Here is a 23,594-nt window from a genome sequence, read left to right on the forward strand (position 1 = left end):
TCCCGGCTCTCAGGTCCCAGCTGAGACGGGAGAGTGGGACCTCCGAGACCCCACCATCAGTTATTTCCGGGGTCAAAGTCGGGGGACAGGCCACCCTGATGAAGAGACGCAACCATGAGGTCGTGTCGGCCCCTCTGGAGCTTGGGGAGGAGAGGCCAAGAGTCCAGGCCCACAGGACCTTTGAAATTCGTTTGAGAACAGAGAATTCACAGCAGGAGACAGGGAAGCAGCCTGCTTGGCAGCTACAAGATACTACCTGGACTTGAAGTGCAAGGGCAGCCTGGTCGACGCCCCACGGGCAGGCCAGGGCTTCCGGCTGGCTTATCAATGAAGAACCTGAGGATTATGTTGGCGCCGCAAGCAGCAGGGGGCCACTGCACAGTGAAAATGCAAAGTCAAGGGTCATGGGACAGACACAGCTGCCCTGCCTGCAGGGCTGAGGGCGCTGGGTTTCCCCCTTCCTTGGCTCAGTGCTGGGCGCACAGAGGGCCTCACAGACGCCCACTGGGGGGATGAAGCGTATTCCTTTTTAAACTGGACCGATGCCGAGCGCGGGTGAGCAATGCAAGCCCACAGACACGAGGTCCCACGTGCTGCCCAGGCACTGCTTGGACAAATATTTTGGTTGTAAGGGTCAGGCTGGCAGGGGTGAGGCAGGGGAGGGTCTCTGTCTCTTAGGCCTGTGATGCTGGGCTGGGGGCACACGTCCACCCCAAAGCCCTGGCTCCCTCAGAGTGTATCTGTGCAGTGGGAGGTTAGTATAATCTCTGCACATCTTAACCTTCTGTAAATTACTCAGGACCCCCAGGCACCAGAACTGCGGAGAAGAGATCATGGCCACAGAAATGTCTCCTTCCATCCCTCATCTTAATCTCAAAGGCCAGGTAAGGACACCTGGACCCGTGAGTTTTGAAGGCGAACAGCACAGAGGACCTCAGCTTTAGAAGTCTTTGCCTAATAATTGGAAAAGATGGCCTAAAGGGAACAGACAGGCAACCTCCCTGAGGACCATTTTAGATCCTAATCGCTTGAACCATTTTCTCCAAAAATCAGTGCTGGCCCCTTACGCTCAGCGCAGCCCAGCTGACGGGGATGTACACCACGGCAGCCCAAGGGAACCCAGGTGTGAGAGGGTTGTCTCGGAGCGCTGCCCTGGATGGCGAGCGGAGGACAGGGACCTGCCCGGGCGCTGTCCAGCTACTGGAGCGGCCTGGCTGACCGCCACGGGTCCACGTAGAAACTCGTGGTGGGGACCGTGCATCTACCTCTCGTCTCTCCAGGCAATGTCAAGGCCACACACTTGGGCACAGCCAAGTGACGCTGGCGCCAAGCCGACTGCAGGGGTGAGCGACTCAGAGACAAAGGGGGCTGGGCTTGCAGTCCAGACAAACTAGACCGGAATCCCCGTCCCCAGGTAGGCAGCTGTGGGAGCCTTGCCCCAAGTTACCACTTAGACAGGAGTCTTTTTCGGGCTGGATCCTGTCCCTAATATTCCTCTGTTGGAGTCCTGACCCCCAGCAGCTGAGACTGTGACTGTGCTTGGAGATGGGGTCCTTAAAAGTTACAATGGAGTCCAGATTCCACCCGGGCGGTGCCCAGTCCTTCAGCAGCCCAGAGACCATGTAAGGACAGGCTGCCCAGTCTCACAGCACAGTCAGGGCACTGAGGCAGCCATGGAGTCCCTCCTCGCCATGACCTGAACTGAGCCCCTGTGTGGGCCGCATGGTGTCCTCTCCAAACCCCTATGTGGCAGTCCTAACCCCCAGAAGCTCAGAATGTGGCTATGTTTGCAGAGGGGTCTTTAAAGAGGTGATTACGGTAAAATGAGGTCACTAGGGTGGGCCCTAATCCCACAGGACTGGGGTCCTTATGAGAAGAGGAGAAAAGCACACAGACACACACAGAGGGACGACCCCGTGAGGACACAGGGAGGAGACGGCCGTCTACACGCCAGGGAGAGAGGCCTCGGGAGGACCCAGCTCTGCCCACACCTGGGTCTCGGATTCCAGCCTCCAGGACTGGAGACAGTGAATCCTGAGGTTTATCCTGCCCAGTCTGGGGGGCCTTGTTACAGCGGCCCGTGCTGACACACACAATGGGATCCGACACCTTCGGCCCACAGTCGCTATGAGGTTTACAAGGAAAAACTTGTGACGTCCCCAAGCAGGGTGCCTGGTAAACAGCAGGTGCTAACAAGTCTCCACCTGTATCTCCTCTGTTATCACCTCTGATGTGTGGACAAGGACACGCGGCCCCCAGATATGAAGTGACCGGTAACTGGGTCACCGGGAAGGCTCCCCAGGCCCTTCCCAGCCCAGCCTGAAGCCTGCCACGGGCCTGGGGGCGACAGCAAGGTGGATGGATGGACACATGGGGGACGAAAGCCCGGGGGTGTGGGCTCAGCAGATTTCGGAGCTGGGCTGGGCAGCGAGACCCGGTGCTCTTTGGTATTTGGTATTAAAATTCCAAATTGCAGGTCACGTGAGTGCTTATATTTATAATTTGAATGTTTGTAATTTAAAAGTTAACAAAAATACTGTGTTAAACTACATAGGGACAATCAGGGACTTATGGGTATGATGTTCAAAGACCCCACTGGACCGCACCCCAGGAGGCAGCTATAAACCCTGAATATGATGCAAAAAGGTACAGGACGCAGACAGAAGTAGACGGGCCTGGTGGGACGCGTGCTTGCCCGGGGGGAGAGAGGAGCAGAGCTGGATAGGGAAGCCCCTTCTCCACGGCTTGTAGCCTGGACTAAGTATGGTCCCCACGGCAGGGCTGGCAAAGGAGGGGCACGTGAGGAAAAACCTGCGTCCTGAGTGGCCTAAAGAACCAGAAGGATGGAGCCAGGAAACCAGGCACCCTGAAGAGAGTCGGGGTGTCCTCACAAGGGAAACAGCCAGGGAGGGGTGGCCAACTCAGGGCACCCACCTCTCTGAAAAGATGCAGAGCAGCTCCGCTCAAGTCGGGGCCTGAGCTGTCACCCAGGCGACCCTCCAAAAAGAAAGAAAGAATGAACTGAAGCCATAATCTCCACAACTTAACACCCTGATGTCCAAAACGCAACAGAAGATTACCGGACACGCAAAGACCCAAGAGGATGGCGCCCGTCCTCCAGAGGAGAGAAAACCACGTGAGCCTGACCCCAAAATGACCCTCATGGTGGGACTACAGATGGGGATTTTAGAGGGACGATGACACCCGTCTACGATGTTGTAAAACAGCAATGCACATCCAAAGAGTGAAAATGTCAACAGAGCAATAGGAAGTCTTGGCAAATAGAGAGAAACTATAAGAAAATACACGTGGAAACGCCTAGAATTTAAACGTGTCATTTCTGAAATTAAAAAATTCACAAGACGGACTTAGCAGTGAAGGGGGCATTTCAAAGGAAAGAGCAAGTGAATCTGAAAAGAGACCAAAAGAAACGACCTAAGGTTAAAAAAGAAATGATGGGAATAAAACAAACAGAGCCCCTGGGACATGCTGGTGCCACCAGATGGTCAAGTTTCCATGCAGCTGGACTACTAAGAAGGAGTTGCAAGAGAGAACGGGTCTCCAGCTGTCCTCGGAAACTTGTAAAACCCAGGGGGTGTTGGCTAGATTACTGCATGGTACGGAGGAAGGAGCAGGTCATCACCAGCTCAGGGCCAGATGGATTTGAACCTGCCCGGCTGACCCCGAAGGGGCATACTTTGTTGCCCCTGCCATGCATCTTCCGAAAGCTGCCCTGCAGCGACAGGGCCAGGCATGGTGTGCCCTTTCCTGCTCCACCTGGTGAGCTCAGCTGCCCCCATGTGGCCTGCAGCCCACACCTGTCACTTCTCTACGCTCCTGGTGTGGCCTCCAGTGCCACAGGGCTCCTCCACAGCCACTGCCAACCTCCTGAACGTGCCTCCACTAAACCCATCTTCCCTAAGGGCCTCATACACCTCATCTTCCTGCTCAGAAACTGTCGCTGGCTCCCATCGCTGGTACTGCCCCTGGTCTAACTCCTGGCATGCATGGCGGCCCTCAAGGCTTTTCACCCACATTTCCCAGGATTCTGCTTTGGGCATCCTTCCCTATAACCCGGCGGATCTCCTTCCTTGGAATGTCACAGGCCCCCCAGGCTGAACCCTCCACCTGGATGCCCCTCCCTGAGCCCCGAGACGCGTCTGAGTCCGACCTGTGCTTGGCCGCATCCCAGCACCACCTCCTACCTCCTCCTGAGGCCCTGGGAGGTTTTCCAGATGCAAAAGAGCTGCCCGTCGCCGCCCTCGCCTGCCCCTCCCCTGCTTTTCTCTGCAGTGGACTCCCGTCCCAGACAGTCACGTGCTACCCTTCCCAATGGACATTAGAGTCACCCCGTTCTGCCCTCCCAGGGCTCCGTATTCTCCACGGGGGCCCCGCAGAAGCAATGCCCTGGACACCGACACCCCAACGGGGATAAACTGAAGCTGAGGGGCTCCAGCCTGACCCCGCCCTGGAAGCAGAGTGGACACTGACCTTTGACCCTGTCGCCACGGTGAAGGGGGATCTCACCATCGACCTGGGGCTGGTATGGCTTGACGACAACGAAGAGCCTCCCGGGCACCGCGCTGTACAGCTTCCGCTTGGGCCCCGGGTACTCGAAGGCCGAGAGCGCATCCTTGCTGACGCCTGGCAGGAAAGCCGGACTGCAGGTGAGAGGGGGGCAGAGACAGAGAGGGAGGGTCACGGCCTGAGAGACAGAGCAGAGTACACTCCAGACCCTCGGCCCATCTGTTCATAACAAACGCTGAGCCCCGAGCAGTCACATCGGAGCTCCTGATTCCAGACGTGCCCGGAGATGTGAAAAGGCCCCGGGGGGCAGCATTAGTGCTTAAAAGACTCAGGTAATTCTGGCAGTTCCACTTCTGGGCAGGTACCCCAAGAAGTGAAAGCATGGCCTCAAACAGATATTTGCACACCCACGTGCATAGCAGCATTATTCTCAAAAGATGGAAACGACCCAAGTCTCCACTGATGGATGAACGGATACCCCAAATGTGGTCCATCCACACAATGGTATGTTATTCAGCAGCCTTAAAGAGGGAGGAAATTCTGGCACAGGTGACAACATGAATGAAATCTGAGGACGTTATGCTAAATAAAGGAAGACAGTCACAGAAGGACAGATAATGAGTGATTCCACTTAGGGCAGGTACCTGGTGTACTGAAATTCATAAGCAGGATGCTGGGGGCCAGGGGCTGGCGGAGGGGGAGGGGGAGGGGGAGTTTGCCTTTAATGGGGACAGAGCGTCAGTTTAGGAAGATGGGGAAGATGGAGATGGATGGCGGGGATGGTCGCGTGACAACACGAATGTACTTAATGCCACGGAACTGCACACGTAGAAATGGGTAAGATGGTAAATTTTATGTGCGTGTTTCAATTTAAGAAAAACTCCAGTGGAGGCAGCAATGAAGGGAGGCCCTGGGTCTCTGCCACGTTATCAGAGTCTCGCTGTGAGCGCCAGCCACACCATGTGAGGAAACACCCAGAACCTACTGGCGAAAGCCTTCATTATCGCGGTGCAGGCAGCCCACGCCCAGCTGCCCTGGTGACATTTCACAAGTGGGACTTTAATTCTTTCCTGTTTTATGTGACTATATCACAAAGAGCGTGCGTTTCTAGGCCAACTTCCCTGCCTGACAGTGAGCGTGGACATCTAACTTAACGGGGCCCAACGGTGGGATATGAGAGAGACAGAGAGACACAGAGAGAGACGGAGAAGCACATGTTCCCAGAGAAACGTGCAAAGTGGTTTTCCATGACGACATCCCCAAGTCATTGTGACAGTTGATGGGTGACCCGGGTGACTCCTTCTGGAGAGAAGAGAGCACGTTCTTTTTTTTTTTTTTTTTTCTTTTTTTTTTGCGGTACGCGGGCCTCTCACTGTTGTGGCCTCTCCCGTTGCGGAGCACAGGCTCCGGACGCGCAGGCTCAGCGGCCACGGCTCACGGGCCCAGCCGCTCAGGGGCATGTGGGACCTTCCTGGACCGGGGCACGAACCCGTGTCCCCTGCATCGGCAGGTGGACTGTCAACCACTGCGCCACCAGGGAAGCCTGAGAGCATGTTCTTATCACTCATAATCTGGAGGAGTCATACTGAGCTCTCCTCCCATGGTGGGGTCTTTAGAAAAAACCCAGGCACGTGGATGAACCTGGGCAGGGATTCAGGGGTGACGCTCCAGAGCCTCCTGGTCAGAAAGACAAGAAAAGCATTCACGGCCGGCGGGTGTCTCCCAAGAGGACAACCCGCCACGGGGAAGAGGAATATTAATAATACTCGGGGAAGGTTCCCGAGTCAGGGAGCCACATCTGAGTCTCGGGAGGGGGGCCACTCATGTCACAAATTCATGGCCGTGAAGGGTGGGGTCCCCAACTATGGTTCTCCTTTCAAACTACAGATGCCGTGGCCTGGGAGCCCACACAGGGAGCTTGAGATTCCTGCAAGGAAGAAGTTCTCACCTTTAGGTGTGAAACAGGCTTGCAGGGAATATTCTAGAATATGCTGTGACCGTTCACTTTCGGGATTTAACGCGAACCCCCCATGTTCCTTTTGTGTCGTGCTTTACCCACGTCGGCACCCCTGATAGATACGTATGGTCTGCTTTACGCTTGTAAGAATCCACGGAAGCGTGACTGTGCTGTATTTTGCCATGCTTTTTACTTTTTCACTCATGGTGATGAGCTGGCCACAGGAACCCATGTCTACACACGGGGGATGCTCAGTTTACACCCTAATTTATGCTAGTCAGGTGAGAAGGATCGACCGTCAGAGCTGCCTGCCCGACCCCAAAGCCCAGAGCTCTCCCTAAACCACACGGAGCAGAGGGCGGGCATGTGACCTTTCCCAGGTGCTCGCCTGGGCTCAGAGACACAGAGAGTGGACAAGCTCTCCTGTCCCCAGGGATGCCCCCTCTCTGGCCTCCTCGACCCCAGCCTTCCCTGACCAAGTTGAAGCCACAGACGGAGGTCAGAGCATCCTGGGAAACAGGTGCCCCTGTCAACTCTGGTACCACCAGGCAGCCCCGCCCGGCGGCCTTCCTGCCCCTCCCCACTTCCTTCTCCCCACCCAGCCGGCTACAGATCGGCGTGCACAGATGGGAAAATCCACCCTGAGCGCCAGAAGCTCCCTCTGGATGGATATCCCTGATCCCCAAACACCCCGGGAGCCCAGAACTGCGACGCCTGCACGAGCCAGGTTGTGTGACCGCCTCTGGTCCAGAGGTGACAGCTGGCAAGGCAGCTGACGCACAGAGAGGAAGGACTATCTGGGCCACCTGCCTGTGGTGAAAAAGACCTGGGAAAAGTAGAGCAGCCCCCAGAGCTCCCACCTGCAAGGACGTCCCGCCCGCCTTCTGCATCAGGAAGAAGATCCAACCATTCAATGTGCGTCAACTCAGCCTCACTCGGAGCTCGGGGGGGTGCGGGGGGAGACAGCGCCTTTGCCACAAGGGGCTGGACATCATCAGGGGTCTCCTCTCCGGCTCCCAGGCCAGGGGACAGTGAGCCCTGGTAACCAAGGGCACTCGGTCCCTCGGCAATAGGGAAGTGTCCCTCGGGGCCACTCCACCTGGACTCAAGGGTTCAGAAGAGGCTTAGGGTCAGCAGAGGGCAGGCGCTCCAGGGGGGCACCCCACACCGGGCTCAGAAGGCCTCCTCTCCCCAGACCTCCACAAACAGTGCTTGGATCTCCCCCGATGCACCTGCCATACCTGCACTGAGCGATGGCCGGGTGGGGCCCCCCACACGGGGCTGCTGGGAGGATCAGCGAGGGAGAACAGACGAAGCTCCCCCTCTCTGCCCCCCGCCGGCTCTGTCACTGAAGCTTTGATGGCAGCTATCACCTCTGTCTGACCATCACCCAGGCTGGCCTGGGAGCCATGCAACACAGGGCTATATCTACACCATCTCCATGCCCCCATCCCCGGTCGGGGGTGCGGTAGTGGGTGCTCGGAAGTGCCTGATGCGTCAAACCCCAGTAAGAGACTGCAGGCTGTCCTACCAAGGAGGTCACAAATGGGCCGCACGGACACTCCTGGACAGGAGGTGTGGCTGCAGCAGACATCAGGGGCGATGAGCGGAAGGGCAGGTGGGCCCGTGAGTTGGTCCCCAAGCACCAGAAGGTGAGATGACTCTGAGGGCAGCAGGGTTAAGGCAGGTGGGCTTCTCCCCCAGGGGAGGGGGCGGGTCAAAGTCCAGAGAAAAGATAAAGATGGACCATGCTGATGATGGCTGGGGCAGGGCAGAGGGTAAGCAGCTCAGCTGGGCTGCCAGACCTGCCTCCCAGCTGCTGGTCTGCCCAGAGCCTGGGAACCACATGAGGAGCCCAAGGAACCCCACTGTGTGTAATCAACGACAATCAGCAAGGAGACTGCGTCCAACCTGAAAACTCGATCCTCAGGAGAAATCCATCCAGCTGCCCATCTCTCCACCTACCCACCCACCCAGCCAACCATCGACTCACCTATCCATCCATACACCCATCCATCCATCCTCCATCCATCCATCATCCATCCATCATCCATCCATCATCCACCCACCCACCCATCCATCCAATCATCCATCAACTCACCTGTCCATCCATACACCCATCCATCCATCCTCCATCCATCCATCATCCATCCATCATCCACCCACCCACCCATCCATCCAATCATCCATCAACTCACCTGTCCATCCATACACCCATCCATCCATCATGCATCCGACCATCCATCCATCCATCCATCTTACCACTTATACAAACATTATGTATTCACTCATTCATCCAAATTTCAAAAGAACCCTGCCGGAAGCCCAGCTGATCAATTACCGCCAGATGCTGGATAAGTCAGTTAACCACTGGAAGCCTCAGTGTCCCCGTGTGATAAGAGGGGATGATCTGGAGAGACCTGAGGGTGAGCCAGCAGGAGCCACTCTGCACAGGTGTGTGAACACTCAACACGTCTGCTTCACTCTCCACTTAAACTGGAAAGTGGGTGACAAGATGCGCGTGTCAGCCAGCTGGTTTCAGCCGGTGCCAGAGTGTGTCACGGGGCAGAGAAGTCAAAGCGAACACAGCTCCAGTCTGGGAGTTCTGTTCCTTGAGCCACTCTGCAGACAGTCAGCTCCCGAGCTCATCTGTCCAAGCCCGGAAAGGCTTTGTCTAAGAACGGGAAGAAATTGGTCCTTGAAGACCAGAGTGCATCTACGGTCCTAGGTACCAGCAGTGATGTGTGGTCCACACAAACGCTGAAGCATCTTCTCAATCCAGGTTAATTTGAGCCTTGCAAAGTGCCATTTCACGAGTGGAAAAATGGAGGCTCCGTAAATAGTGACCTAGGCGCAGAGATACAGAGCTGACCTCACATCCTGGCTCCCCGATCCCAGCTCAGGGTTCCCTGCAGGCTCCCTGCTCTGTGCGGTGACGAACCAGGTGACCATGACCTCCCTTTGCCCCGTTTTATGAAATGCACCCTCTGCTGGGCCCTGCTCGCCAGTGGCAGCCCTCGACAGCAGCAAGGGCCACAGCCCCCCAGTGGCTCCAGGTTGGCAGTGCCGTCCCCTCTTGGAGGCCAGGCTGGGCCCGTCCTGCCTGCACAGTGAGGATGGGTCTGAAGTTTCCCCCACCCCAAACGGTCCACACTCTCCTTGTGTTCCGTCCAAGAACAGCCAGGAGCAATTCCAGCGGCGTTGTTTTGGTATGAGGGCTACATCACTGACTTGTCAATATCAGAAAACTGGTCGGCCGTGGGGTGACCTGGAGATTTCCCAGCTCTCCTGGATGAACAGGTACCTGCCTGCACATGGAACTTTCTCCGTTCGTTCCTTCGTCAGCCACTTACACATCCATCCACTCCTTCACCGGGCAAGTACTTAGTGGATCTGCAGACACCCATGGACTTGAGACAGACTTGAGCCTCATGGGGGAGAAGTACAAGTTGACAAGATGCGTCTCTGTGTGTCTGATGGGTCAGCACGGAGGCTGGGGTGACGGGGAGAGGGCGTGGGCTGCGCGAAAGGCTCTGCTGGGACGTTTGGGGAAACGGGATGCCACAGAGACCAGGGGCATGATTGGAGGGGCACTGGGTCACCCTAGCTGCGCTGGAGACGGGGAGCCCTGTGTGCAGAGTGGTGGCAGAATCACAGATACGAAGAAGCAGAATCTCCCGGAGCTGGGGACCTGCTAGAAATCGGGGTGTCATCCAGGTTCCAGACTCACGTGGGTGGAAGGAGGCTGCTGGAGGGTTACCTGCCGGCGGCTCTGGGAGGGGGTGGCGTTTCCAACACAGAGATCCCAAGCCCTGACCCCGCTGACAGCTGTGTCTTAAGCACGGAAGCTCAGACTCCACGTCAGCCCCTGTACCATCAGCGTTGTTTCCTCCTCTGCCTTCGGGCCGGGAAGAAATGCCAGAGCTCTCAGCCCGCACACCTCCCCGAGCACCGTGGCCCCCTCCCGGGCTTCTGGGTTGCGTTTCCGGCTTTTGTGGCTCCGGTGCCAGCACCCCACACGCCCCACAGCCTCCCCGCAAGGCCCTGAGGAGGTGCTTCGGGGATGGGCAATCGTTAGACATCCCGTCCTGCTGGGGTGGCCAGTGTGCAGCGGGGGCTTTTGTGGACTCCAGAGAAGTGGGACCCCCCGTGATCTCAGAAGTGTGCCCGCCTCGGAGCACCCACACTGTCCAGCTGCCCCGACACACTCCAGGACGGCCCCAGGCCACCGGCGTTGGGATTCTGCCTGTTTGCAAACACAAGGCTCCAGGCGGCAGGGCGTGGGCACCTAGAGCCCCCGAGGGATGGGGAAGAGTCTGGAAGGTGCGTCCTTCCCTGTACCTTCCCACGCTCTGCTCCGGTCACACAGGACCCCTTGCCTCTCCCCGATGCCTGGCTGGCCCGCTTCTCCACTTCCGGAGCCCCCCTCCTCCGCGGAGGCCCCTCGTCTCCCCCAGGGAGGTCTGAGCCCTGACTTGTGTGAGCTCTGCCTCTGGGGGAGTCAGCCTGTTAGGGGCTCCCTGTCATCGACTACATCAACCCCGGGGCTGACACGCTTCCCGCCCTCATTTCTCGGGTGTTCGCCTCTGCACGGTGAGCGCCCATCACGGGCCGGTTGTTCACAGGTTTATGCCACCAGCTGAGATAGCAAACACTGAATGTCCCCGGCGCGGAAGGACAGAAAGTGACAGGCAAACGCAGCCCGTGTGGTGCCCGGACCCGATTCCTCAGCAGGCCGGATGCACCTGCTGCCCCGGGGCGCCCCCTTCACCTGGCCCCGTCTACCCGCCAGGTGGCCAGCTCCTCACGGACCCCCTACTCCTGACGTCTGGGTGACATGCCGTTAGCACCCGGGCTCGGGCAGCGGGCAGGGTGACGGGGGACAGCCCGACTCCACCCCTGCCCTGTCTGCTGACGCCCTCCCGCCTTCTGGGTCAGGACGGGCACGTTGTGGGGAGCAGCACAGCAGCTCTCACCGAGGAAACCAGGTCCCTGTGCCGCTGGGGAGCACAGCTCTGGCATCCTGGTCCCAGTGTCCCCAAGAGGCGAGACGAGCGTGCGCGGAGGTGGACAGGCGCGAGCCAGGGGGGCCCCACAGCGCCCGAGTCTGCCCAGATGGGGGCATATCCCCCGGAAGGGATGTGCAGGGCGGGGTGGATTCCCACTGACCCAGACCCTTCGGGGACCCCCGCTCCGCCCATAGAGCCGAGTTCAGGGAAACGAAAGCAACGTGGTTGAGAGACAGACTTTGGGAGCCCTTCCCGCTCAGCCCCTGCCCATGGGGGAGGTGGGCGCGCAGGACACAGCCAGCCAGCCTCCCTGCCTGAACGCAGCAGGCTTTTCTCTCTGCCGAGCCCAACGCACCCTGGAACCGCTCCTTTGATGGGAGGGTGGCCGGCACGGCCCCTGGTGCCGGTGAGGCCAGGGCAGCCGTCAGGACTAGCTGGCGAGCTTTGCGGGCATACGTCAAGAGCTGTTCCCAACCTGGTGAGAACAGGGCAGCTGGGAGGGATCCTAGGAGGACCCGCACTCCTCTCCACACTCCGGTGGTGGGTGATGGGGCCACCCAGCGAAACCCCTTCTCAGGCCGGTTCTTAGCAACGGGGACCAGCCATGCCAGTGGGCGCCACTAGAGGGCGACGCAGGCAGGCGCATGCAGAGCCTCCAGGTGAAGCAGGGCACCTGGACGGGCTGCAGGCAGACGGTTTTTTGTCCATTCTGAACCCTCTTCCTTCTTCTAATTTGCACTCAGGTTGGCTGGCTATCGAGGGCTGGCTCCACGTGGGAAGCTGCCCTGGCCCACAGCGCAGAGCCCAGGCCCGGGAGGAAGCCGCTCGGCCAGGGCTGGCAGAAGCCCAGGGGTGGGTGTGTGGGGCTTGGGCAGCTGGGGGGGCCTCGGCCCCATCTCGTCAAGCCTACACCTGAGGGTTTGGCCCGAGGCCGGTTCTGGCCACGTGGAGGTGCCCATCACAATCCCGGTTGAGGCTTCTGGGGCCTCAGGTGGGCGTTTACGGGCTCTGCCCGAGGGAGGGGCGCTGAGTGGTCAGAATTCCCCGTGGGCAGTGAGAGAGGAAGGAGGGGGTGAGGTGGGGTGGGCAGCCAGAGGGAACCCCTGCCAGACGCTCGGGATGCTGGGACTCCCTCAGGCTGGCCTGACGCCCTCCACTTCCCCTGCCCCTTATTCTGCCCAAGCCGCAGCCCTCACCAGGATGACCTCCTCTGCAGTGGTCAGAGGGTTGGTCAAAACGCCTTTTACAATGAGGAAACCAAGGCAGCCAACATGTCTGCGGAACTCACACGTGTCTCAGCACGTGGCGGGTGCTCCCTTCAGCAGCATCCTCGGCCCAAACCCAGTAGGTCCCCTTTTACATATGAGAAAACGGAGGCACAGAATGGTTGAGTGACTTGCCCCAAGTCACACAGCAGGTAGGAGGCAGAGCTGGATGCAACTGGCGGGTTGGCAGCTACCCACTGAGACAGGATCCGCAGACAGAGGGGTCCGCATGGGGCTGGGGCTCTCCCCTCCATGACTGGGGAGTATCCCAACCCACCTCTGGGTTCTGTGATAACCAGAAAGCGCTCTGGGGGCACCTGGGCAACCCCGAGGCTGGGAGCCGTGGCCTCCCTGCAAGGGTCCCCGTCTGTCCCAGGCAAGGGCTGGGCTCTGAGCTGTGAAGACAGAGATGGGATGGAGGGTTCAGCTGCCTCCTTGGGCCCCCATAAGGCCCAGGGGCTGTGCTGTGGTACCCTGAGCGCAGGTACCCCATCACTGGGGCTGCGTGTACGGCCGTGCCCACACCTGAGCACAGGTGTGAAAGCAGAGAGCCTGCATGTGGCTCAAATGCCATTATCCTGGCGACCGCGGGGAACCAGGGTGCCTGGCAGGTCCCTTTTATGACACGGGAGTCTCGGGGGCAGGACCCCAGCAATTCAAGGGGCTCCTGTCAGCGCGTAGCTGCTGAGTGAGCAGATCCTGAGCACACAGGCGCACACACACACATGCATGGACACACGTGCACACATGGACACACAAGCGCACACAGGCACACAAGTCCACGCGCACACACACACACACAACGCACACATGGACACAAAGACACATGGGCACACACACACACCCCCCCCACAGGACATCAGGGACGATCAGATGGGGTCCCTGCAACACGCCAGCTGCCGTCCTCTCTGCACAGCAATATTGCGCTTGCAGCTTTTGCAAGTCCCTGGCCACCCTGCCTTTGGCATCTTATTAGATTTTGTGCTGGAGGAGGGGGCACACTCTCTTCAAAATTATAGTCATAATTCCAGCTAACGGTGTGAAGTGGAATTTGAGGCCTCGGGGGAACCCTTTAATTTAGCTTTATGGCACTCGGCAGCACCTGGGACTTCTCCCTTGGGGTGACTCAGAGCGAGAATCTAGACCAGAGAAAGGACGGGCTCTCGGGTGTGAGAATGAGACTCCAGGGGGGCAGCGCGGATGGGCTCCAGCGCCGACGTGGGCCTCCGGGCGCTGGCACCGAGAAGGGGCCAGGAGACCAGGGTTGCCACGGGCCCGCTCTCCCCACGCCCTCACGGCTGCAGCCCGGACGCCTGGCCTGCTGCCCCCCGCCACAGCAATCGGCCCTCTCCCAGGACCACGTGAACCACTGAGCCCTCCATCCGGGCTGAGCCCGGCCGCCTCCTTGACATCCCCGACCGGAGCTGGGGGGCGTGGCGTCAGGAGTGACTACGGCTGGACAGACTCACCGCAGGCAGGTGTGGTGAGCCCAGGTGAACGGGGCACGGTGGGATGGGGAACCGGGTCACGAGGCAGAAGGCCGGACCAAAGGGGGCATTCAACCCTCACCAGAAACACCACGCCGGGCAGGACACACCAGTGTGCCGGCTCTCCCTGGGCCACCGTGGGTGAGGACAGAGTTCAAGGAGGACAACTCTCATGGCCTGCCCCAGCTACATGACCTGGCCTCAGTGCTCTCATCTGGGAAATGGGAGGCTGCAGGGTCCTCTGTGGGGAACGAGCCAGGTGGGCTGAGGCGCACGGAGCAGTTCGTGGGTCCACATGAGATTGCAGAGGTGGTGACGGGGTCAGAAAGGTCACTGCTTCGGGTGCTTCAACCAGCACTGAGGCCCCAGTGACGAGCCCATCCCCAGGGAGTCTCATCCTGGCCTGACAAACTCTGAAGGCCACGTGAGGAGGTGGGCAGTGTGCCCGGGAGCTGGAGCTCTGGGTGGGAATGCAGCCCCCCTGACTGCTGGGGACACAGGGCAGTCAGAGGAGCGCCCACGGCCCGAGTGAGACGCCCGAGGGGGGTCCACGCTCTGGCCTATGCTGGCCTTGTCTCCTCTTCTGGAAAGGGGACGGAATGGGGGTCCCAGCCCCCGGGCTGCTTCAGAGTCTGCCGGGACGCTCCCCCTGCCCCTGCCTCGTGGGCAGACACAAGAGGACCAGCCGGGGCTGCTACTGAGTCTGGTTGGGGGGCGGTTGTCAGGCTCCAGCACTAGGACGTGGCCCCCTCGGAGCTTCACCTGTGCCAGGGTTTCTGGTGGCTACGAATGAGGGCTCATTCTGGCTAAGGTGTGTTGACGGTAAACATGGCGCCTGGAGAAACAACCTAAATATCTATCGACAGATGAATGGATAAAGAAGACGTGGTGTATATACAATGGAATATTACTCAGCCATAAAAAAGAATGAAATAATGCCATTTGCAGCAACATGGATGGACCTAGAGATGATCGTACTAAGTGAAGTCAGAGAGAGAAAGACGGGTACTGTATGTTATCATTTATACGTGGGATCTAAAATATGGCACAAATGGACCTATCTGTGAAACAGAAACAGACTCACGGACATAGAGAACAGACTCGTGGTTGACGAGGGGGAGGGGGTGGGGGAGAGAAGGATTGGGAGCTTGGGATCAGCAGATGCAAACTAGTATACAGAGGATGGATGAACAAGGCCCTCCTGTACAGCACAGGGAAATCTATCTAATCCCCTGGGATAAACCATAACGATAAACGAGCATACAAGGGCATCCAAAGGAGTGTACAAAGAGAATACATATATGTATAACTGAGTCACTTTGTGGTACAGCAGAAATTAATACAACATTGTAAATCAACTGTACTTCAATAAAACAAACAAAGGAACAAAGAAAAAAGTATCCCCTGGAGTAGCCCTCAGCCCAGGGCAGGCTGGTGCCCTTAGCTCCCTGTCTATCCACACTTCACTTCTGAGACCCAGAAGCCAAGGCACAGGGAAAGGAGACGGACTCCAAACACCGGCAGCTGCCCAAGCCAGCCTGGCTGCTCTCAGGTGATGGTCTGAGCCAGGGCAATTGGCAGAAGTTTGGTTTTCAAGTGTTCTTAACATCCGGGTTGGAATAAAACAGGTGTGCTGCTCAACCTCTGGCCCCGCCTGAGTTCTAGAATCCAGGGGCTCTGAGCAAGGAGGTCTCCCTCTCCCTGGTCCCCACGGGAGCCCACCCACCCGGCCGCTCCTTACCCGACGTGCCAGGGCTGCCAGGGCCTCTTGCCGTCCTCGCCGGTGCCGCCCAGCCTGTTGAGCGAGGGGGATCGGCTGCGGGGCCCGGAGGTGTAGCTCCCAAGGGTCTTCACGGCCCCGTCGGGCCTGCTGGGCATCTGCTGCGGCAGCTGGGGCGAGAGGCTGCGGTGGGGGCCGGCCGAGCGGACGGCCCAGTCAGGCGCGCTGGCATTGAGGTTGTTGTCGCTGTTGGAACGCAGCAGGACCCGGGGGGCGGCCAGTGTGCTGGGGGGCCGTCGCCTTCGGTTGGAGTACGCCGGGGCCTCTCGGAAGGGCACTGCGTCGGAGAGAAGGCGAGAGGCGGGTGAGGGCACGTACGGCACCGTCATCGAGGCCCCCGGCCACCAAGGACACGGACACCATGAGTTCTGCACCGATCCCCCCATGGGACCCCGCCATGTGCAGAACTCACCCCGACACAGGAGCAGAGACGGGTGGAGACCAAGAGAGTCTTCCTTCCACGGAGGCTCAAGCCAGCACTTGAGATGGAAGGGACACAGGGTCCGACTTCCATCTGGGCGGCGCCCAGGCCCTCAGCAGCCCAGAGACCGTGTAAGGACGGGCCGCCCCGTCGCACATGACAGTCAGGACACTAAGGCAGCCATGGAGTTCCTCCTCGCCACGACCTGAACTGAGCCCCTGTGTGCACTGGATGGTGTCCTCCGCCAAACCCCTGTGTTGAAGTCCTAACCCCTGGGACCTCAGAATGTGCCTGTATTTGGAGATGGGGGTCTTTCAAGAGGTGAGGAAGGTAAAATGAGGTCACTGGGGTGGGGCCCTAACCCCACAGGACTGGTGTTCTTATAAGAAGAGGAGGTCAGGACACAGACACACACAGAGGGACGACCCCGTGAGGACACAGGGAGGAGACGGCCGTCTACACGCCGAGGAGAGAGGCCCTCAGGAGGACCAGCCCTGCCCACACCCGGATCTGGGATTCCAGCCTCCAGGACTGGAGACAGGGATTGGCTGTGGTTTGAGCAGCCCAGATGCCCACAGCCCCCAGCTCTACTGGTGGGAATCAGTCTGTCCCGACCCCCACTGGGCTCCTTTCTCTACCCATCAAACCAGGACCCGGCAGCGTGAGACAGGAGGGGGTTGACAAGCCTCACCAAGCTTCTTACGAAGTTCTAGACCAGAGGTAAGGCCCTCACTCTGTGAGATCAGTACACCCAGGGACTTGGAATGAGGACACTGCCCGCGGGTCCCGCGAGGGCCGGAATCCACACGGCCCGTGCCCTGGGCCAGAAACAGAAAGCGTCCTTTCCAAGAAGAGGCGTCTAAAGAAATGTAAGCCTCTGGGTTGCAGGGGAAGCGACACGCCAATTCCAGCAGCAAAGGACACGGACCCCCTTCGAGCTGGCTGCCCCAGGCCGAGGCCCAATACACGAGGCTGTGCACACTTTGGCCAGAAGCCTGGGCGGCCAGTCCGCAAACCGGCCCGCGGGGCCACGGGCAACACACAGCCTCCGGGGGCGCTTATCTGGACCTGGGGAAGCCAGCACCTCAGAGAACGGCGTCAGCAGTTCAGGACGGGGTCCTGCATGACCCACCACCCCAGCTGCCCAAGGTCAGAGGTGGTGAAGTTCGTCATGGAAACCAAGTATAGCACCCCCCTGCTGCCAGCCCACCCCCACGCTGGAGGGCAGGGCTCACGGGGGCAGAGGTGGCGCGGGCAGGGCTCACGGGGGACAGCGGTGGCGCGGGCAGGGCTCACGGGGGACAGAGGTGGCGCGGGCAGGGCTCACGGGGGACAGAGGCGGCGCGGGCAGAGCTCCACTGAGACAGCTGTGACCAAGTGCACCCCTTTTCCACCTCCCTGGGATGCAGGGCAGTCCTGGGAAAGCAGAGATGCAGCCAACCCAGGGAAGCCACACGGCAATGTCACAAGGCTTCCCGAGGACACACACTCAGAATCCACATCTGGCTCCTACAGTTGTGAGAACGTGGAAGCGACCCACGGGGGAGGTCACGCTCTTTCCAGCCGCACCCTCCTGCCAGCCTGCTTCCTCTGAAGCCTGTCTGTCAGGGCAAGAGACACTATCACTTGCGTCCTCAAAGCAAAGGAACTCTTCAAAGCCCGGCCGGGAGGGAGATGGAGTAGGAGAGGCAAGCTCCGTGGACCCCTGTCTCCAGGGCCCAAGAGGCTGCCCTCTCCAGGGCTCAGCCCACCGAGGAATCAGCCCAGGCCTTACCCCCAACTCCTAATAAAATCTCAATTTTGGGAAAAGTGCCGGGTTTGTGTTTGCTGGTCACCAGGGAGAAGCTCACCCTTGTCACTCCCTCTGTCAGTGTCTGGATGGAGGCCAGAAGACTTCTGGAATGACAGAGGGTGATGTGAGCCCCGCCCGGCAGAGAAGTGGGCGGGGGCGGGGGGGTGGGGGTGCGGAGACCTTGCAAAGGACGGCGGTTCCAGGATCTCCGAGAGCAGCGGAGCTCTCCATTCACAGAGCCCACTGGCTGCAGGACCACGGCACCAGGAGGGAGCCAGGCTCTCAGGCAGACGCTTGGGGTAGAGCCCCCTCGGGCTCCTGGCTCGTCCTCCTTGCCCCCCACCCAAGGACAGGCCCGGGGGACCGGGGGGAGGGGGGACCCCAGCTCAAAGGGGACACCCCGAGACCAGGAAACGCCCACACTCCATGACGCGAACTTGGGCCGAGCCTCCCAGCTCCCCTGACCCTACCTACAGTCAATTCTATTTTTCTGACCAATGTAACCGGGTACGTACAGTACTAACGCCCTTGACAGAAAGTGATGGAACTTGGGGGCGGGGGGGGGGGGGCAGTCCTGCCAATGGCTAAGAAGGGCTTACGAGGGAAGAAAAATCGAGGGAAGGAGAGAGTACAATGAACAAAACACCATACCCCCAACTGAAACCCTCATGCTGTGCACAGATTACAAAGACCAAAGTCCCAGAAGGCGAATCTGGGTTCGTCATGTAAGCAAACGAGCGCAGACAAAGTCCGTTCTTTCTAAACATTCCCGAGAACCAGGCGGAAGAGGTCTTTCTGAGAGAGGTGACAATTCACATGGGGCAGCTGCCCTTGGAAGATTAAGGGACGAAAGAGCTGGGACTTTTGCAAATACATTTTGCCTGAGGATCCATCGAGTGACTCGGATGGAATCGCCTAGGGGACATCAGGGTGAACATGCTAATGAAAATTACCTCGCTTAGACACCAAGATTCACATTAAGCTCGTCTCCTGTGTGGTATAATTGGAAATTTCTTCCATGTTTATCTTATGGCTTTTGGGCTGGGAAATATCTTTTTAATCCCTCTAAACTCACGTCTTTACAAACCTCCTGATTTCATAAAACAAGAGCTCCCTGTCTAACAAACTAACTGGAACCAGCCGTGGAGATGTTGGGGGTATTTGTGAGAAAAGGGTTAGAAATAACTCTCTTCCTGCCTGAAAATAATTAATAGTCCACCCAACTGTTTCCTTCTTCCAGGCAATCTGCAAACTCTAAGTGGGTGGATATTTCCTTAGCTGTCTTCCATGCATTTACTTACACGTTTCTTTTCCACAATACAAGTCACACAAGGTATGAAAAAGCAGATGCACTTTTAAAGTCTACCGCGCTGCATTTCCCATCCGCTCCAACCCGGGGAGGACGGCCAAGGACAGCCGAGCGGTGGTTTTGAAAGCGTCCACCCGGCCGGGGCGGCCAGCAGTGTCCTGACCTTCCTTACTCCTGTCCAAGTGCTCAGCGTGTGCTCCAGGTAGCGGACGGACTAGAGTCAAACTTCCTATTTTCCCCAGGTCTTAGTTCCTAAACTGCCCTCTGGAAGCACCAGGGATGCACATGCCACAATTCTGCAAAGGGGCTGGAGACTTAGGAAAACAACAACAGCAACAACAAAAAAACCCCCGGCGCCTTCAAGTGGGTTAAAATTCCAGACCAACTACAACAAAGCCCTTTCGCCCACCAGAAGTAATTATTCCCTTCCATGACGGGGATGAACGACCAGCAATTTTAGGAGGAAAGGGAGGCCCCAGCTCCCCGGGAGAATCAGTAAGAAACTGTTCATTCCTGTGTGCCACGCACCCTACAGCTCGTTCCTTACCTTCCTTCTTGCTGAAGGCATTTAACAAAGACTTCATTTTCCCTCCGACTTCGGCAGTGGTCCGCTCATTATATAACCTTCTCGGATGGGAGGAAGGGGAGCAGGGCTGCCCGGCCCCTGGGCTCTGGAGCGGCTTGGACCCGGGGAGCGGTGGCGGGCCTCTGGGCACTGCCGGCTCCCAAGCACAGCTGGGCAGGCCAGACCCAGCATGCTGGTGACAAAGCCCACCCCATATTCTGCCTGTCAGCTGGGAGCCAACTGTGCGTAGACTGGGGCTGCTCTCAAAGCCCGCGGCCTCTCCCCGCGCCCGTCATGTGAGCGGTGCCACCCTGCTTTTGTGATCAGTGCATCGGTGAGCCGGAACCCCCCCCCCCCCCCCCCCCCCCCCCCCCCCCCCCCTCCGCCGCTGCGATGACCCAAGGACCCTCCGGCTGGGGCTCCGGCCACTCCCGCTCAGAGGCGCCCGGGGCTACATAGCATGCGCTGTGCTTCGCTGATTTTCATTTTAAAGAAAAAGCCAAATGCTCTCGAATGCCGTTTGTCCGCCAGCTGATGTGGGGAGCCAGTCGAGGAGATAAAACATCCCGGTTCCAGATAAGCCGCGCGCCAGACCCGTGTTAACTGGGCGGCCGGTGCCAGCCTCCTGGAATTTCTGAACATGACCCAGATTTCCATTGGCGAGAATCACACACAAGGACCCATTGCTTCTCTGGCTCCCCCACCCCTCCCCCTTGGAGGTAATGACCCTGGAGGAAACAGGATTTCCACCCACCCTCCTTTTTTTTTGAAACAAAAGAGAGATAAAACAAACTGCAGCCCAGCCACGGCTCGCCCTAATTCCAGGCAGCTGAGAAAAGTGAGCGTTTTCAGAGCCACGCTGCACGTTCCTTACAGAGTCCGGGAGACACAGGGAGAGGCGACAGGGAGAAAGTTCTGCCCGTGCAGGAAACACAAAGGGAGGGGCCATGGCTGGCGAGCCCCACGGCAGGTGGAACGGGGTTATTTCTACACAAGGAGAAAGGTCTTCCCGAAAACTAAACGGAGCATCTCAGGGAGCGGGCTCTGCCACCCGACGCATCTGCTGCTGGGGCTGTAATTAAGTGTGTGTTTTTTCTGTTGCTAAGAGAACTGCTTCTGAAATTCGAAAAAAAAAAAAAAAAAAAAAGAGCGAGCGAGAGAGAAAGATGGGAGGAGATGAGGAAAAGCAACGGGAGCCTGTAAGTTGAATTCCATATGGTCGACATGCTTTGTGCCAACAAAAATGGCAGCGTAAGCACTGGGAACATCTCCTCACGGGATGCCCAGGCTGGCGGGACGTCCCACCAAACGGTCTCTCAAGGGTAGCGAGAATGGAGACTGGGTGCCCTGTACCAGCCGAGCATTTGAGCCTTCATCCTCCTTGCACTCCCGTGACGCCCCATCGCACAGCTCGGAGCTGCCTTCAAACCCCGCCCCAGGTGACCCTCCCCCGCCACGCCAGCGCCCAGGCCATTTCTGCCCCAGGAGACATTCGGCCGCTGGTGCAGTTTATCAACAAAGACCCCACCACCTGCCCCTCACCACTCACGTCCCTGGGGGACATAGGTGGCGCTGGCACAGCTGGATGTCCTTGGACCTTGGTGCAAGGCTGAAAACTTCCAGAAGCATCTCTCTCGGATGCAGAGAGCGTCACCAACAAGGACACAGCCGCTTCCACTTGGGGAGCCTGCAGCTCTGCCACCGGGTTTACTCGCCAGGGGTCTTCAGGGTGGGGAAGTCTAGTTTATCGGGGGGGTGTTGGCCATCTGCCCCGGCTGGGACAGGATGCCACAGGGACGGTGAAACTAGGGACTTCCCCCGGAGGCCGGGGCCCTGCCATGTTGGTCCCGAGCGCTTGCCCAGCCCAGGAAACCCTCTGGGGAGTGGGCGGCTATGCGGTGCTCAACCCTCCCTCCATCTGCTAGTGACTGACGCTGTCCCAGAGCGTGAGCCTCCTCCCGCACCAAGTCCCCGCGACAATCTTTGCTGTGGCGCTGCCACCTTTGCTGTCAGCAGAGAGCGCATGTGTTCCGGGGTTGATGGGCCGCGACCTCGCCAAAGGCCAGAGGTGCCGGGTCATCGCCGGCTCCCCTGCTGTGGACCTGGGGCGGAGCCCTTGCCCCCGTGCTGGGAGCAGAACCAGAGATGCCCAAAGAGCGTTTACACGTGGCCCAGGCGAGCCCCCAGCCCGCCTCCCCGTCACTGTGTTCGGAGTGACCCTCATGGGTGCGTTTGTCCACAAGTAGGAGCAGAGTTCGGAAACGAGGGGGCCCTCCCGGCTGCCCACCCGAGAGGTGAGCCTTGCTGAGACAGACCCCGTAACCAGGAAACAGGCTGGCTGGCCCCGGGCAGAGGGGCAGGCGGGGCTCTCCATCACCCCTCACCCCCCGCCCAGGGTCTACGTCCCATCACGCATGTGGACCCGAGCTGTGCGGGCCCAGGGGATGCAGCAGTGGTCAAGACAGAGAAGATTCTGGCTCCTTCCCAGGCTGCATGAGTGGCGGGGTGGGGGCATAAGAGCAGACTTTGGACATAACAGAATTTGAGGAACCCCAGGAAACACCCCTTAGCCAAAGGATTCCCATTCCAGACACCTTCAGTTCTTCTAATAAGCAGACAACTCTTCCAATCACCCTTCCAGGAATCTGAGCAAACAATTCACCAAGACTAGGAGCCAGAGCTTAGGTTCATGTGCAGACCTACTGTGTGCCCGGCCCCACGGACCAGGCTCTGCTCCACAGAAATCCTGCCGGGCTTTGGGGAGGAGGTGGCCCATTCCTGACTTCACCCTCCTCGCCACTGGCAGGCGTGCTCTCCTTGAATACTTCCAGCAACAGGGAGCTCACTACCTGTGTGCTGGCTCTGCACCCATGTGCACCAGTCTCCTTTACTGTCACACAGACAACACGCCCGCACCTGCCACATACTAATTGGAAGGGAAAGCCGAGGCATTTGAAGCACAGACTTCATCCCAACAAATAAAGTAGGTTTGGAGGTGTCAGAGCCCAGCCCAAAGACGGCTAAGCTTTCCTCCCATCAACTCCTAGACCCTTTCTTCCTACGCGGGGCCTTCCCGGAGCACCCCAAGTGACTATCAGAGGCTGTGCTGGTCACATTCCTGCTGACTGAGGTTTGGCTCCAAATGGATTTCATTCCAAACGAGGGGGAGAAGGGAGAAGAAGAATTCTGGGTCCAAGCAGGGCTGGGGTGAGGCGGGTGGCAGGTGGCAGCGGGTGGGGACCTGGATGCTACCTGGTGAATCTGTCCACCTGCTCACCCACCCGTCCACCTCAAAGGATAAGTGAGCATCTTTTGAGTTGGGGCCGGTTTGAAAGACACAAAGGCAGGAGGAGGGATTAGATGGAGGCCCCCCAAATCAGATAGCTTACGGGAAGGAAGAAGGTCACCCCAGAACGAACCCCTAGCTGTCAGTCTTCTGGCCTGGCCCTTTAGCATCACCTCAGCCCCACCCAGCCCGAGTC

The 23,594-nt window shown here is 58.6% G+C and overlaps 1 protein-coding gene across 1 annotated transcript in view; it reads right to left on the reverse strand.

Annotated features, from left to right (window-relative positions):
- SHANK2 (SH3 and multiple ankyrin repeat domains 2) overlaps window positions 1-23,594 on the reverse strand; it is a 544,666-nt gene that overhangs the window by 263,345 nt on the left and 257,727 nt on the right. The window contains 2 exon segments of the mRNA XM_032638880.1: window positions 4,492-4,661; window positions 15,987-16,302. Of these exon segments, the coding sequence (XP_032494771.1) occupies window positions 4,492-4,661; window positions 15,987-16,302 (486 nt within the window).

The sequence above is a fragment of the Phocoena sinus genome, chromosome 8 (genome assembly GCF_008692025.1).
Source record: "Phocoena sinus isolate mPhoSin1 chromosome 8, mPhoSin1.pri, whole genome shotgun sequence".
NCBI lineage: Eukaryota > Metazoa > Chordata > Mammalia > Artiodactyla > Phocoenidae > Phocoena > Phocoena sinus.